The sequence below is a fragment of the Vombatus ursinus genome, unplaced genomic scaffold (genome assembly GCF_900497805.2).
Source record: "Vombatus ursinus unplaced genomic scaffold, bare-nosed wombat genome assembly UNPS02014449.1, whole genome shotgun sequence".
In the NCBI taxonomy this organism is placed as follows: domain Eukaryota; kingdom Metazoa; phylum Chordata; class Mammalia; order Diprotodontia; family Vombatidae; genus Vombatus; species Vombatus ursinus.
The window spans coordinates 166,925-184,886 of NW_020954227.1; the positions used below are offsets into that span (position 1 = coordinate 166,925).

A 17,962-nucleotide genomic window follows, 5' to 3' on the forward strand; every position below is an offset into this window, starting at 1 on the left:
ATCAGTACCTGACACCATATACAATACATTCTACATAGATTGGTGAACTTATTATTAAATGTCATAATATAAAAAGAGAAGCAGATAATATGCATTTTAATAGTTCTTGGTATGAAATATATTCTTAACCAAACAAGGGATAGAGGCAAATACAAAAGGTAGAATAGATAACTCTGTGCAGAAGCTTTTCAATGTCATATCAGCAAACAAAATTAATACACCTAGAAAAGGGAAATTGATTAAAAGAGGGAAAAAACCTTTTTACCAAATTCTGTACCAATTGTTTATGTATTTTGGGTATCACACTTGCATTCTTCTCACCCTCCCTACTGTGTATATATAAACATACAAACCAACACACACGTATATCATATGTATGTATAATATATGTATGTGTATAAATCTATATATATATAAAACTAAAAAACCAAAAGTTTTTTCAAAGTAGCTAAGTATCAGACACTAGCTGTATCAGCCTGGGTGAGTCACTTAACCCCAATTGTCTCCAAAAACAAAAAACTTAAAAAAAAAAAAAGTCAAAGGATGTGAACTAGTAGTTCTCAGAAGTGGAAACTGATGTGAAAATATGCTCCAAATCACTAATAATAAGGAAAAAATGTAAATCAAAACATTTTCACCTCATCCTGCAAATTGAAAAACATTATAAAAAAGCAAAAGTGAATGTTTATGTATGTATGTAGTTACACATTTATTTTTCATTCCTTCTAAAACTTTTTGAAATTTATCTTCTTAAAATGAAAAGATACACAAAAGATACTGCAGTTTTGGTCATTGGGCTGATCCTATGAAGTTTATTGGTTAATACATCCATTTGAAGTTATTTCTCAACTTCAGTAAACCTTTGAACTGTATAATTAAATTTTGATTTTTAAAACTCATAGATGTACACTTGGAAGTGTTTTTATAACTAAGATTTAATTAGTCTCACATTTTGAATTAAACTAATTATTTAAAAGAAACTTTTCACAGAGACTTTAGGGAATTGGTCATCAACTTAAAAATTAATCTTTTTTAAAAATTTGCACCCTTTAAAAGTCTTAAATTATTAGTATGATTAAAAACATTTTCTGAAGACTACTAGAAAAAGCTACTATTAACATGAAAGAATATTAGCTCCAACACTTTGAAATGTTTTTGGAATGGAATGAACAATTTTATTGCCAATCTTCACTTGATTAAGAACAGTATGTACATTGTTTGAATGTATTGTGACTTGCTTTGTCTGGATATGAGTCCCTGTCATCAGTTAAACATATATTTCATCTGTCATAATTGGATTGTGGACTCCATTGTTGGGCTAACAATTGGTAAAAATTTCTCAAATATAGTGTTTAATAAAATTGTCCTTTTTAACATTAGTATTTTGGTCTTTAAAATTCTTGCACGTTATTTAAAATGACAATTCTAAAATTTCTTCCCTTTGTTCAGTTGTGTATAATTCTTTTTTTGGGGGTGAGGCAATTGGGGTTAAGTGACTTGCCCAGAGTCACACAACTAGTGAGTGTTATGTGTCTGAGGCCAGATTTGAACTTGGGTCCTCATAAATCCAGGGCCAGTGCTCTACCCACTGGGTCACCTACTGCCCCATGTCCAATTCTTCATGACCCTGTGGACCATACAGTGCCAAAACCATGGAGTTTTCTTGGCAAATATAATGGAGTGGTTTGCCATTTTTTTTTTCTCCAGTGGATTAAGGCAAACAGTGGTTAAGTGACTTGCCCAGAGTCACATGGCTAGTGTCTGAGGCGCCAGATTTGACTGACTCCAGACCCAGCTCCAATGAGCCATCTAAATGGCTCCCTTTACATAATCATTTCATCAAACTTTACCTTCAGAGGCACTTTTGTGGTGCCTTTTTAGTTAACGTGTTTGCACTGGGTTTAGAACAAAGTATAAAGTAGTTATGCTTTATACTTTCTTATAAATATAGCAGTCTGGCAAAAGTTTACAAAGCAAAACCAGCTTTTCTGAAAACTTCAGGAAGACTGATAACTTTTTCCCCCCAGTACTGTCCCTTTGATTTCTAAAATTCCCCACTGTGCTTCTCCTACTTGTCTTTTGCATTTCCTACATATGAATAAAAGGAGCAGAACCAATATATGGATGACCCTAGTTGGCTCTAAGTACATTTTTGATATTTTTAAATCAGTGCTCTCTGATTACAGTCATCAAACAAATTTAAGTAGTTGATAGCTTCATACTAGAATCCTCTGATCTATTATTTGTTATGCCATGCACTTTGTATTTCTTTTTTTTTTTTAAGCTGCCATATCGTAATTTCAGCTACTTCAGTGGTACAGATTTTTTTCTAAACGAAGACTTAAAATTAAATGACATACTCATCTCCACTGCCTAAATTAAGAAGCCTATAGCTTTCCCAGTCAGGTTTGATTTTAAGGAGTCTCTGAAATTGATCTGATGAAAATACAAACATTGTACTTCAATCGGGAAACCCATCAATTGATGTTCTAGCCATAAACCAACTAAAAACAGATGACACAAAAGAATGAGATGGTTAAAATATATTTTCATGAGAGGTTGGGCTCCATAGGGGGTTCAGCTTCCAGTGTCTATCCATGTACTCTTTGCTGTCTATAAGGGACATCAAGGTGAAGCTTAGCCAACCAGAACAATCTCATTAGAAGCCCAGTCCTGCTGAAGAAGTGAGGTGCCATGGTAGCTTTTTCCTCCAAGATAAGTTAGTTTCATTGCCTGTGGAATAGTATTGTGTTAGTTCTGTTGTTGTTTTCATAGTACTAAGACTTCTGGTATTTTTTAGGCTTCTAAAGTAGACCTCTTCATTATAATAACAAAGTGTCACTTCTTTAAGAGAATTGGCATGTGTATTTAGATAAAATGCTGGACTTGAACTTAGGAGACCTGGATTCTGATGTTATCTGTGACATTTATTATTTATATGATTATGACCTAACATCTCACAACATTAGTTTCTCCATCTGTAAAATTAGGATAATTGCTGCAATGCTCGGATCACAGGGTCATTGTAAGGACAAGGAAAGGCAAAAGGGAATAAGCGTTTTTACATTGTGCTTGCTAAGTGCTTAATAAATCTCATTTTTTCCTCACAACGCCCTACAAGGTAGTAGGTATTATTATCTCCATTTTATAGTTGAGGAAGGTCTGGGGCAAACAGGTTAAGTGACTTGTCCAGTCACATATCTATTAAGTATCTGAGGCTGGAGTTGAACTCAGATTTTCCTAATACTGACTCTAGGCCTAGCTCTCTAGCCACTCCTCTATCTAGTTGCCTAGGAAAAGCACTTTGCAAACCTTTAAGCATTATATAAATATGAGTAGTTATTAGTAATATGTTTTTCTCATGGAATTCTTAGTCAATTTATTATTCCAACTGGTACTTAAATATTCCAGGATTATTTTGAGGAAACTTTGTAGAAATGGCATTGGGAGAACTTTCCTTGTTTCAATTTTTAGTCAAAAGACAAAGCTGTAAGTCTAAAATATCAAAATTTTAGATTTAACTCTTTGGTGCTAATAATTTCTCCCCTCTTTTCCCTGATGTAGCCGGCGGAAACATCTCTTTTCCCGTGATAGACTAAAGCTTTTTCTGAAGCAACATTGTGAGCCACATGATGGAGTCATTAAAATTAAGGTAATTAGAGTGGTAAAATTACTTGCTGGTAGGAAGAGAAATGAACAGTATATCATTGTAGAAAAAATCACTCTTATTTGGCAAAAATTTTAGTACTTTAATACTAGAAATTAAGACAAAAATGCTTTCTGTTTCAGTAGTTGATGTAGTGTGATGTAAGATTTTGAAAAATCCAGTTGTTTGTTGTCCTTCTGTCATACAGTTTAAATCTGTAATTGCCTAATTACTGAATGATTACCAATTATTTATTCTTAATTATAATAGCAAAAAATTTTAGCCAGTTAGAAAGTACATATACCTACCTCTCTATGGAAACATACAAAAGACACTTTACTGTATTAGTGAATAGGTTAGGTGCCTTGGATTGCAAAGCAGTTTTATTTTCTTAAACTTGACTTACAGTCAAGGACATCTTATATTAAGATCTAGAAACAAATTAGTCATGCAGTCTCTTTTAGTGCATCAGGCATTTATTAGTTGCTAACTATGTGTCAGGCACTATGCTATGTGAAGGGGGGATACCAGGAAAGGTAAAAACAGTCTCTACCTTTGAGGAACTCTTAATCTAATGGGAGAGATATGCAAACACCCAACTATAAACATTCAGTATATATACAGAGGTTATGGAAGGTAATTTCAGAGAAGAGGCACTGCAGTGGAGAGTGCTGGGAAAGGCCTCCTGTAGAATGTGGAATTTGGGCTGAGTGTTGAAGGAAACCAGGAATGCAGGAAGTAGAGATGCAAAGGAGGAGCATTCCAGGGATTTAAAAGGCTCTCTGTTGGGAGGAATGTTGTGTTCAAAAGACATGCAAATGTTGGCCAATTGCAAAGCACATGGAAATGGGGAGTAAAGTGCAAGAAGACTGAAAGGTAGGAAGGGACCAGGTTGTGATGGGCTTTAAATTCCAAAAAAGCATTTTATCTTTGTATTGGACATAATAGGGAGTTAATTGCTTTCTGCTGTTCCTAATTTACCATCCTTAAACTTAAATTCAGAGTAGTTTGAATTATAGGATTAGGGATTAAGCAAAACTCTGTACATGTTAACTTGCATTGGAAAAGAATACATAGGACCAGCTTACAAAACATGAAGTGATAATTGTTCCATTTTTTGAAAAAAGAGTGGCACTAAATAATTTTGTTTAGCAGACATATTACAAGATATTCTTATTGTCAGCCATTTTTTTTCCTACTCTTAGATTTCACTTAGCATCAGTTTGGCCTAGAATTTTCTCAACAGATCTATACCATTCTCAGTTTTGAGAAGCCTGGGGAGATTCTGTTGTTTCCGAGGACTACCCTGTTTTCCCAGAATATTTTGTTTCTTTCTGAGGATCTACATTGCTTCAGCCTTACCCAGAGAAATTTTAACTTCTCTTGAAGGTAATAAGGGCCTATGAATTTAATTTGAAGTCATTTGAATTCCTCTTGATTTTTCCCAGGACCAAAAGGGTTTGACAGAAATTAGACTAATCTGGTGTGTGTGTGTGTGTGTGTGTGTGTGTATAATTTCTTAATAATTAAGCCTGACAAAAGAGTACTTCTGATTTGATCACACTGGTTAGTATGTATGTGGAAGTGACAGTCTCTCAACTTTTTCCAAAAAGTTTATTACTTCGTTTTTCCTTTACATATTGGATATTGGTTTCTTTTAAAGACAGGGATGAAAATGTTGAAATTTCTCTTCTGTTTGTTATAATGTTTCATTTATGGTGGTTAATCATAACAAATTAATTCTCAGCCCTTTCGAAGTTTTATTTTGTGTAGTTGGGACAGCTGGGAGAATGAATAATAAGGCTTGATAAACTGCTGGTTCTGATACAGGTTCTCATACAGTTGTCTGTGGTAGTAATTTTTTTTTCTTGGTGAGGCGAATGGGGTTAAGTGACTTGCCCAAAGTCACACAGCTAGTGAATGTTATGTGTCTAAGGCTGAATTTGAACTCAGGTCCTCCTGACTGCAGGGCTGGTGCTCTATCTTCTGCGCCACCTAGCTCCCCCTGTGGTAGTAAGTCTTGATAAATATTCTGAAAAATAAAAATTGTGTTCTTGCTGTTAACATTCTTGAAGTTTGTCTCCCTCGTGTTGACTCCCTTCATTCACCTGATTTTTACCATCTTTTCCTGTTTCAGATTTATACTCCTTATTGCATTAACCATTTCGTTCCTATTTTTGAAAGCTCTAAAATGGAGGGATTTGCTGAGATTATGGCTTGCTGAGGTTGTGTGTAGGAGCGACAGCCCGCTTATTACATATGTCACTCCTCTACCTTAGTGTCAAACACAAAGCTATTGTGGCCTGAACTGGATTAAAATATAGTTGAGAAAATTTAACAAATTAAATAAATTACAATAGAACATAAAAAATGCTGATATGTAATTTTCTAAGTTAATGTGCAACCCACACGAATCTTTTTATGTGTCCCTTTTCTACTTGAGTTCTGACACTACTGCATTAGATCATTATTGGCTGAACTTGTTAAGAATAGTTTATGGGCTTTATTTCAGCAGTTATGCTGTAACCACCCCAAAATAATGTGCAGAAGAACATAGTGAAAGATTATTGGATTTAGAATTAAGAGACCCTGTGTTTTTAATCCTAGCTTTGCTAGTTAATTACTTGTGTGACCCTGGGAAAGGCTTTCAGTCTTTATGGACTTATCTGTAAAATACGAAGGTTAGAGGAAATGATCTCTTAAGATCCCTTCTAACCCTAAATCCTATCACTCTGCATTCTTGTTTAAGTAATATTACCATTTTTCTGCTTATTTGCAGAGCAGAAGTTCTAAGCTTAAAAGCCTCAGTGACTAATTATTTCCTCGCTCAGGTTACGAGATTGAGTTCTTTTTCTAGATTCTCTTTATTGATTACCATGGGGAATCTTTTCCTTAAAAATTGCATCATATAGATTTTACTGTTAAATTATTTTATGTACATAGTAGCAGTAATAGTGAAAGAAGAGGGCTATTCTTTTCTCAACAGTATTATAGCTTGCTGGCATTTGCCAGTTATATTCTTATTTGGTTACTTTTTGTGGCTTAAGTAGGAGAATGTAATTTAAGGATTTTTAGAGGTGATTAATTTTTTTAATACTTAAAAAGCAAATATTTTATTTTTACAATTCTTTTCTTTTTAAATTTTGAGTTTCAAATTCTCTCCCTCCTTCCCATGCCCTCCCCTATGCACTGAGAAGGGCAGGCAATATGATGTGAAATAATGCAAAACATACAGAAAACATATAGAAATATTAGCTATATATTTTTTAAAGCAAGAAGAATAAAGAGTGAGAAAATTATACTTCAGTTTGCACTCAGAATTTATCGGTTCTTTCTCTGGAGGTGGATAGCATTTTTTTGTTTCATCATGAGTCCTTTGGAATTGTCTTGGATTATTCTATTGATCAGAGTAGCCAAGTCTTTCACAGTTGATTATCATTACAACATTGCTATTACTGTGCACAATAATCTCCCATTCCTTCTCACTTCATTTTGTATAAGTTCATATAGGTTCTGCTATATTTTTCTGAAATCATCCCCATTATCATTTCTCTTAGCACAATAGTACTCCATTATAATCATATGCCACAGCTTGTTCAGCCATTACCTAGTTGATGAGCAGCTCCTTAATTTCTAATTTGTTGCCACTATAAAAAAAAGAGGTGCTATAAATATTTTTGTACTTATAAGTCTTTTTCCTTTTTCTTTGATCTTTTTGTAATATAGACCTAGTAGTGGTATTTCTGGGTCAAATGGTATGCACAGTTTTATAGCCTTTTGGGACTAGTTCATTAGTGTACCTATTATCGCCTCCAGTATTTGTCACTTCTAATATGTATGAGGTGGTACCTCAGTTATTTTAATTTGCCTTTCTCTAATTAATAGTGATTTAATATGTCCTTCCTTTTATTATAACCTCCCCATTCCCCCCTTTCTCTTATTTCCTTACCCCCTCCTATTTCCCTATTGGGTAAATTAAATTTCTATATACAACTGAGAGAGAGAGAAAAAGAGAGAGAGAGAGAGAGAGAGAGAGAGAGAGTGTGTGTGTGTGTGTGTGTGTGTGTGTGTGTGAGAGAGAGAGAGAGAGTGTGTGTGTGTGTGTGTGTGTGTGTGTGTGTGTAGTATTCTTTCCTCTTTGAACAAATTCCAGTGAAAGCGAGTTCAAGATGGCCACCATCTCCCCCCACCCCCATTTTCCTATCCACTGTAAAAGCTATTCCTTGAATGCCTCTTTTATGTGAGAAAGTTTTCCCCATTTCACCATTCTGTTTTCTCCCTTCCCCTTCTTCCAGGGCATCCCTCTTTCTCATCTTTTTATTTTTTTGGAAGATCATTCCAACATAATCGACTTACATGCCCTCTGTCTGTATAAACTCCTCCTAATGATTAAGTTCTTGTGTCATGTTTCCATATAGGAATGTAAACAGTTTAATTTTGAGATCCTTACGAATACTCTTGCATGTTTATGTTTTTATGCTTCTCTTGAGTCTTGTGTTTGAATGTCAGATTTTCTGTTCAGCTCTGATCTTTTCATTGGGAATGCTTGAAAATCCTTTATTTAATTAAATATCCATTTTCCCCCCCAGAGGGTTACACTCAGTTTTGCTGGGTAAGTTGTTCTTGGTTGTAATCCTTGCTCCTTTGCCTTACATAATATCATATTCCAAGCCCCCCTCTCCTTTAATCTGGAAGCTGCTAAAAATCTTGTCTGATCCTAACTCTGTCTCCACAGTATTTGAATTGTTTCTTTCTGTCTGCTTGCAATATTTCCTCCTTGCCTTGGGAGCTCTGGATTATGACTCTAATATTCCTTGGAGTTTTCATTCAGAAATCTCAAGAGGTAATCAGTGAATTCTTTCAATTTCTATTTTATCTTCTGAATGTAAGATATCAGAGCAGTTTTCCTCAATAATTTCTTGAAATATGATATCTAGGCTCTTTCTTTGAGATCATAGCTTTCAAGTAGTCCAATAATTATTAAATTATTTCTCCTTGTTCTATTTTTAAGGTCAGTTGTTTTTCCAATGAGATATTTCACTTTTTCTTCTATTTTTTTCATTCTTTTGTTTTATTATTTCTTGATTTCTCATGGAGTTATTAGCTTCCACTTGCCCAATTCCAGTTTTTTTCTTCAGTGAGATTTTGTACCTTTTTTTCCATTTGGCCAGTTCTGTTTTTTAAGGAGTTCTTTTCTTTGGTGAATTTTTGTGCCTCTTTTACTATTTATCTAATTATATTTTTTAAGGTGTTATTTTCTTCAGTATTTTTTGTGCCCTTTTTCTAAGTTGTTAAATTCTTTTTGTAATTTTCTTGCATCACTCATCTCTTTTCTCAATTTTTCCTCTACCACTCTTCCAGGAATTCTTGTTGGGGCTTGGGCCCAATTAGTATTTTACTTTGAGAGTTTATATTTGTTTTTTCACATTGTTGTCTTCTTCTGGGTTTATGTCTTTGTCTTTCCTGCTACCCTAGTAACTTTTTATGATCAAATTCTTTTGTTGTTGATTGCTCATTTTTCCAGCCTATTTCTTGACCTTGAACAGTTAAAGTTGGGCTTTCCTTAGTGTTGGATGGCTTTGGGAAGCTGTCCCAGGCTTCAGGTTTTTCATGCTGCTGTTTTTAGCGCCTAGTTCTGGGAGTGCAAGTTTTTGGTGCTTCTGAGGATATCCGAGGAGAGGTGTGGTTGCTCCTCTCCTGGTCTACATTTTGGTCTTTACCCAGGAAAGGCCTCTAGGCCCCTGTAGCCACCAGCTCTAGGGTTCTTCTTTGCCTTGAAACTGTGACCCAGAACTACTTACAGGCAATAGAATTGGCAGTCAGTGCCAGCTGTACCCAGTCCCAGCAAAGTGTCTGTCCCCCATAATCTCTTTCTCAGTAGTTGTCCAACCCCCTTACTATCAAGCTGCTGTTGTTGCCGCCACTATTACTGCCACTGCATGTGTGAGCTCTGGATAGGCCTCCACTCCAGTGTCACAGACTTCTCCTGATAGCCTCCTAAATTTTCTTAGGCCAGAAAAATGGCTTGCCCTGACCTTTTGTTGACTCTACTGCTCCAAAATTTGATTTTTGAGGCTTTATTTTGAAGTTGTTTTGAGGGAAATGTTGACAGAATTCACTTGGCTTGCCTTTAATATGCCTTCTTGGCTCCACTAATTTAAGTTCTTGTATCAGTTTATGATCTGTAATAGCAATATCTTATTGAAAGCATTTTGTATAGTTTTGAAGGTCCCTTAAACTATATAGTCAGGTAAAGTACAAAATTTCTTGTTAGAAGAGTGTTAGAATGACTCAATTGAAGAGATATGAGAAGATGCCCTTAAGTCACCTGTTCATTGAAGTGGGAGGTCCATAGGTGTTGTACATTGCTCATGTTTTTGGATTTTTTCAGTGCAGTTATTGGTTGTGCTGAATGTTCTCTCTCTCTCTCTCTCTTTTTTTTTTGTCTTTAAAAAATGCTAGCTCTATGGGACGGCTCTCGGGATGGAGAAGACATTGGGGAAAACTGATGATGTAAAAAACAAAAGACATCAATAAAAACTTGTTTAGAAAAGTGAGAAGGCTGATTCCATTTGCAGATAAAAGCAGACATTAAGAGAATCGATTAGATTCTGTTTTATGAGGTATAGGAACTTTTTATTTCATTAGTACAGAGAACTCCAGTGTATGGAAACTCTCTCCCAATACAGATTAGTATCTTCTTTACAACCTTAGAAAACTTACCTAGAGCATTGAGAGAATAAGTGACTTGTCAGCATATGACAGAAGTGATACTTGAACTTGCCTCTTCCCTAAAAAAAGTTAGCTCTTTATCAACTCTACTACGGTTTTTTGCTTTTTTAATACAATTAGTCTGTATTGCCTATTTCCTGACCATGCTATTCTTATTCTTGGGCTCCCCCCCAAAAAAATAAAGCATTTATTGCTTGTGGAAACTTAAACAAAACAGAATTAGAGTCATAAGCTTTATGGTAAAGATTTTATGGTGTAAAGGCGAATTCAAATTATCTTCAAGATGTGTAATGTTTACTTATTTAACTTAAAATACTGTGCTAGAGATGACTGCCTCATTTTGAGTAGTTGATAGTTTCAGGATCTGATCTTTAGTCTTTCGAAGTTCACAAGCATGTAAAATAATGATTTGTGAACCAGAATGCTAATTAATTTACAGTGGAAGATGAATTAGTACCTTGGAAGGTAGTTTGTACAAGACATTTCCCTTGGTGGTTATATTCGTTTCAGAAAACCAAGTCATAAAATTGGAAGGTTTCTTGATTAGCATAGCACTAAGGGAAAGGGGGTTGAATGTCCTAACTAGAAATTTTTTATTAAACTAGGAATTTCCCTTCTCTACAGCATAGAGGAGATACGGCCCTTAACAAATATGTGTCAGTCATCTGGGATTGGAATGCTTCCCTTGGACATAGCTGAGTAAATACTAGTTTATATGAAGTAACATTTATTTGGCAGTATGGTATAGTGGATATAGAGCGGGTCTTGGAGTTAGAATGATTTTGTGCATGTCACATGTCACTTTTCCTCTCAGTGCTCTAGGTAACTAAGATTATTTTGCCGAGATGGTGCCAATCTGCATTGATAGAGGAAGTTCTTTCTTGTTCCCTGTGCTGATGAAATCACAGGTCTGGCAAAGAAAGATAAAATAAACTATCATAGGCAGTAGCTCGACACAGATAAAAAATGACAGTGTTCTTGCCCTCTAGAAACATACAGTCATGTAACATTCTTACTTTAAGAACATCAGGGGGCAGCTAGGTGGTGCAATGGATAGAGCTCCGGCTTTGGAGTGAGGAGGACCTGAGTTCAAATTTGACCTCAGACACTTGACACTTACTAGCTGTGTGACCTTGGGCAAGTCACTTAACCTTGATTGCCTCACCAAAAAGCATAAAAAAAAAATCCAACCCATCAGCAACCAGGCTGTGTGTGTGTGTGTGTGTGTGTGTGTGTGTGTGTATCTGTGTCTGTGTGTGCGTGTCTGTGTCTGTGTGTGTGTGTCTGTGTGTGTGTGTGTCTGTGTGTCTGTGTGGAGAGAGAGAGAAGAGAAAGAGAGATGGCAGCTAGGTAAAGTACAAAATTTTCAGGTGCAGTGGCCTGGTATCAGGAAGACTTATCTTCATGAGTTCAAATCTGGCCTCAGATTTGATTTAGATGGGTTTTTTAATTGATTCTGTAAGTATACCCTCATATCATCTGCAAGGAGTGATAGCTTTATTTCTTCTTTGCCTCTTCTAATTCCTTCAATTTCTTTTTCTTCTCTTATTACTAAAGCTGACATTTCTGGTACAATATTGAATAATAGTGGTGATAATGGACATCCTTGTTTCATCTGTGATCTTATTGGAAATGCTTCTAACTTATTTCCATTACATATAATGCTTGCTGATGGTTTAAAATATTGCTTATCATTTTGAGGAAAGCTCCATTTCTTTCTGTGTCCTCTGTTGTTTTTAATGGGAATGAGTGCTGTTTTTTTGTCAAAAGCTTTCTCTGCGTCTATTGAGATAATCATATGATTTCTGTTGATTTTGTTATTGATATGATCAGTTATGTTGATAGTTTTCCTAATAATGAACCAGCTCTGCATTCCTGGTATAAATTCCACCTGGTGATAGTGTATGATCCTGTTGATATATTATTGTAATCTCTTTACTAGTATTTAAATTTTTTGCATCAACCTTCATTAAGAAAATTGGTCTATAGTTTTCTTTCTCTGTTTTGGCTCTTCCTTGTTTAGGTATCAGCACCATATTTGTGTCATAAAAGGAATTTGGTAGGACTCCATCTTTGCCTATTTTCCCAAATATTTATGTGGTATTGGAATTAATTGTTCTTTAAATGTTTGGCAGAATTCACTTGTGTATCCATCTGGCCCTGGGGATTAATCTGTCTTTTTATGGCCCTTTATTAAATGTAATTTTTATTGCATCATGATCTGAAAAGGATGCATTTAATGTTTCTGCCTTTCTGCATTTGATTTTGAGGTTTGTATACCCTCATACATGGTTCAGTTTTTGGGTAGGTCCCATGTACAGTTGAGTAGTTTTTTGTGGTCAAGGCTTTTGTTTTACTCATTTTCCAGCCTATTTTGTGAACTTTTTTAAAACTAATTAATTTATTCTTAGTTTTCAACATTCATTTCCATAAGATTTTGAGTTTCAAATTTTCTCCCCATCTCTCCCCTCCAAGATGGTGTACATTCTGAATACCCCTTCTCCTGATCTGCCCTCCCTTCTATTAACCACGCCCCCATTCCCTTCCCCTTCTATTTTCCTGTAGGTTTCCTGTAGATTTCTATGCCCCATTGTCTGTACGTCTTATTTCCCAGTTGTATGTCAAAACAATTTTTAACATTTGTTTTTAAAACTTTGGGTTCCAAATTCTCTCCCTTCCTCCCTCCTAACCCATCCTCATTGAGAAGGCAAGCAACTCAATATAGGTTATACATGTGTAGTCATGCAAAACACTTCCATAATAGCCATGTTGTGAAAAACTAACTATATTTCCCTTCATCCTATCCCAACCCCCATTTATTCTATTCTCTCCTTTGACCCTGTCCCTCCTCAAAAGGGTTTGCTTTTGATTACCCTCTCCCCAAGTTTGCCCTCCCTTCTATCATCCTTCCCTTTCTTATTCCCTTCCCCCCTGTTTTCCTATAGGCTAAGATAGATTTCCATATCCAATTGAGTGTGTATGTTATTCTCTCCTTAAGCCAAATCTGATGAGAGTAAGATTCATTCATTCCCTTCACCTTCCCCCTCTTCCCCTCCATGGTAAAAGCTTTTTCTTCCCTCTTTTATGTGAGATAATTTACCCCATTCTACCTCTCCCTTTCTCCTTCTCCCAGTACAATCCTCTCTCACCCTTGCACTTTATTTTTTAGATATCATCCCTTCATATTCAACTCACCCTGTGCCCTCTTCCTATACATATTCCTTCCAACTACTCTAATACTGACAAAGGTCTCATGAGTTACAAATCTTTCCGTGTAAGAATGTAAACAGTTCAACTTTAATGATTCCCTTATGATTTCTCTTTCTTGTTTACCTTTTCATGCTTCTCTTGAGTCTTGTATTTGAAAGTCAGATTTTCTATTCAGCTGTGGTCTTTTCATCAAGAATGCTTGAAAGTCTTCTATTTCACTGAATGTCCATTTTTTTCCCTTGAAGGATTATACTCAGTCTTGCTGGGTAGGTGATTCTTGGTTGTAATCCTAGTTCCTTTGACCTCCAGAATATCATATTCCAAGCCCTGTGATCCTTTAATGTAGAAGCTGCTAAATCTTGTGCTATCCTGATTGTGTTTCCACAATGCTTGAATTGTTTCTTTCTGGCTGCTTGACCTGGTAACTCTGAAATTTGGCTATGATATTCGTAGGAGTTTTCCTTTTGAGATCTCTTTCAGGAGGTGATTGGTGGATTCTTTCAATTTCTATTTTACCCTCTGATTCTAGAATCTCAGGGCAGTTTTCCTTGATAATTTCTTGAAAGATGATGTCTAGGCTCTTTTTTTTGATCATGGCTTTCAGGTAGTCCAATAATTTTTAAGTGATCTCTCCTGGATCAAGTCAGTTGTTTTTCCAATGTGCTATTTCACTTTGTCTTCTATTTTTTCATTCTTTTGGTTTTGTTATATAATTTGATTTCTCGTGAAGTCATTAGCTTCCATTTGCTCCATTCTAATGTTTTTGGACTTCCTTTTCCATTTGGCCAACTCTGCTTTTTAAGGCATTCTTCTCCTCCTTTGCTTTTTGGACCTCTTTTGCCATTTGGGTTAGGCTATTTTTTATGGTGTAATTTTCTTCGGTGTTTTTTGGGGTCTCCTTTAGCAAGCCGTTGACTTGTTTTTCATGATTTTCTTGCATCATTCTCATTTCTCTTCCCAGTTTTTCCTCTACTTCTCAAAATCCTTTTTGATCTCTTCCTTGGGCTGGGACTGATTCATATTTTTCTTAGAGGCTTTGGATGTAGGAGCTTTGACTTTGTTGTCTTCTTCTGGTTGTATGTTTTGATCTTCTTTGTCACCAAAGTAAGATTCTATGGTCTGACTTTTTTTGCGCTGTTTGCTCATGACCCCAGCCAATTATTTGATGTTTAAACTCTTTGTTAAGGTAGGGATATGCTTCCAGTGTGGAGAATGTACTGTCCCAAGCTTCAGGTCTTTGCCTGCACAGCCCTTGTTGAACTGCGTTCCTCTCCCAGCCCAGTACAACAAACCTTTCCCATCAACCATCCAGGTTGTCTTGGGCTGGAAATTTGTTTCACTCTGTCTTTTTGTGGGTTCTGCTGCTCTAGCATTTGTTTAGAGCCATTTTTTACAGGTATTTGGAGGGGTTTGGGGGAGAGCTCAAGCAAGTTACGGCTTTTACTCCGCCATCTTGTCTCTGCTCTTGGGATATAGAGATCACTGTCCCAAGCTTCTTGGCAGCGTGGGGGCTAGGGGGAGGGAAGAGGTCTAGTCACTTGCTGTCTGTGCTGGGGTCTCTGGAGCTAATGGTTTGCAGCTGCCCTGCGGGTCCGCTAGCCTAGTCTAGTGGGCTACCTGGGGCCTCTCAGCCTACCAGGCCTGACTGCTAGCCTGCTGTGCTCCTGGCCTTCTGAGTCTGGGTTGTGAGACCACGGTTGCTGCTCTATGCTGAGATTAGGGGCCTCTCACTGGCTTGCTTGAGCACTGCCTGTACTGGGTAAAAGGGTGCTCTACTTTTACCCATGTGAGACCTTTCCTGCACAACTTCTAAGTTATCTTGGACTGGAAAATTGTTTTACCCCATCCTTTTGTGGTTTCTGTTACTCTAGAATTTGTTTTGAGGCGTGATTTAAAGTTGTTTCAAGGGAAATTGGGGAGAGCTCAGCAACTTCCTGCTTTTTCTCTGCCATCTTGGCTCTGCCTCTGTCCTGGTCTTAATACTACTGCACTGAGCAGGAGTAGCTAGGTGTTGCAGTGAATAGAGTGCTGGCCTTAGAGTCAGGAGGACCTGAGTTCAAATGTAACCTGAAACACTTACTAGCTCTGTGACCCTGGGGCTATTCATTTAACCCTGTTTGCCTTAGTTCCTCATCTGTAAAATGAGCTGGAGAAGGAAATGGCAAACCACTCTTAATATCTTTGCCAAAAAAAAAAATCCAGTTAAGGTCATGAAGAATCAGAAATGACTCAACAGCAATAGTATACTGAATATTGAAAAATACATAGTTCCTTATGGGACCATAATTCTAGAGCTGGAGAGGATCTCAGAGACCTAGCTTATATGAAGAAACTAAGGCCCAGTGAAACTAAGTGATTTTGTCCAAGGTAACACAGGGAAAGAAAGAAGCATTTATTAAGTGCCTACTATGTTTCAGGTACTATACAAAAGCCCTTTATACATGCACTCCTTTCAACAAGGACGTGACTTGGCTAGGAGAATAGAAGTGATAGAACTCATATTTGAACCCAGGTCTTATGACTACAATTAGTGCTATTTAATGTGTCCCAAAATATCCTAATCTGATCTCATCACTTAAAATAATCATAGCAGTTGGTTTTTAATCTTCATTCATAACATGTACTTAAATACTTGAAACATAATAATTCTTGCTGGCATTTATATGGGAGAGCCATTCTCATGTAGTATTTTATGATCCCCATTTTATAATTGAGGAAACTGAAGCAGATACAAACTGAGTCACTTGCCCAGGCTTCCACAGCTAGTTAGTGTCTGAGGTCACATTTGAGTTCGTGTCTTCATGAATCTGTGCCCAGTGCTTTCTTGGTCCACTGCATTACCAAGCTTTCTCTAACAGAAAGTAAATATCAAAAGTGAGATTTGAATCTAAGCCCTCTGATTCTGGAGCTTCCTTTCATTTCTTTTCACTATATCAAACTGCCTCATTCTTGATTTTCTGATTACATCTCATCTTAAGCCCCATATAGTCAGTCGCCAGATTTAGTTAATTTTACCTCCATGGTGTGTCCTTTCTCCCTTAACTATTGTTATTATTATTCATATAACTACCTAATTCAGTCCCTCATCACCTTTTTCCTAGATTACCACAATATCTAGTCAACCCTAGATGTCAATCTGCTTCTTAACCCTTCTCATTTTCTGCCTTGCCACTGCTGCTGTTATTGCTCCTACCATGGAACTATGTTATCATAATTGGTGAAAACTCCTATCTAGTTTGCTCACAACTGACCCTGCTTTTTTTGTGTACCGGAACTATAATCAGGTCCAAATTAGCATTGCTTCTGGAAAGGGCATGCCAACCAGCTGACCTATTATTATTCCACTCATTACGTTTATGATTTCCCCAACCAAAATCCCCTTCCCTCTTCTCTTATTAAAATATAAGTACTTTGAAGGCAAGGACTGTCTTCCTTTTGTGTTTTTATGCCTAGTCCTTACACAGTGCCTGGTATGTTTAGTAAGACAAATGCTCTGTTTATTCAGTGGTATCCTGATTGTCTTAATTCAGTTTTCTCCATGCCTTAAATCTCTTTCCCCTTTTCATTATGTTCTCCACAGCTACCAAAGTGTTTTCCTGAAGTCCTGTTCTAACCATATTACAATCTGCTCGGAAAGCTTATCTCTAGTATGAAATAACTTTGTAGCATTTAAAGCCTTTCACAGCCTAGCTCTAGCCTACCTTCTCAGGTTTATGTGTTCCAGCCATACTGGCATGTGTGCTGTTCCTCATTCACATTTTATTTCTTGTCTCTGTGTCTTTGCACAGGCCCTTCCCCTGCCTAGAATGTGTATTCTCTTCTCACTCCTACCTCTTAAAATCCTTAACTCCCCTTCATTTTAAGTACCACTTCCTTACATGAGGCCTTTCCTGATTCCTACCCAGGTCCTAATGGCTCTCTGCTTTCCCAATTTTTATCTATTTATATTTAACTATATGGTTTTTTTCTCCCAATAAATGTAAGCTCTCTGAAGGATCAGGTTGTTTCATTTTTCACTTTTTCTTTGTTTGACTAGCATGTTGTTGGTGCGTAATAAACACTTGGTGGTTCATTGACTGGGGAGAATCGGAATGTTTCCTGGAATAGGTGGCATTTGGGATGAAGTTTCAAAGGATGGGCAAGGTTATCAAAAGACAAAGGTTGGGAGCGAGGAAGGCCATTCCAAGTATAGGGACAGCTGCAGTTTGATTAGATCATAATGTATGTGGGTATGGTATTATGGTGTAATCCTGGAATGGTAGGGATGGGCCAGTCTATGGGAGGCTTGAAAGTTTTCAATTTAAATTTGCACAGTTTTTAATTATTATCAATACATGGCAAAGTATAATACCAGAAGATGTTGTTATCCTATTA

General features: G+C 36.7%; 1 protein-coding gene across 2 annotated transcripts in view; it reads left to right on the plus strand.

The window, feature by feature from the left end:
* Positions 1-17,962, plus strand: part of BAZ1A (bromodomain adjacent to zinc finger domain 1A) — a 110,486-nt gene that overhangs the window by 38,907 nt on the left and 53,617 nt on the right. For both annotated transcript variants that reach the window (XM_027861106.1, XM_027861107.1), the window contains one exon: positions 3,565-3,652. In XM_027861106.1, the coding sequence (XP_027716907.1) occupies positions 3,565-3,652 (88 nt within the window). The remainder of the gene's footprint in view (positions 1-3,564; positions 3,653-17,962) is intronic.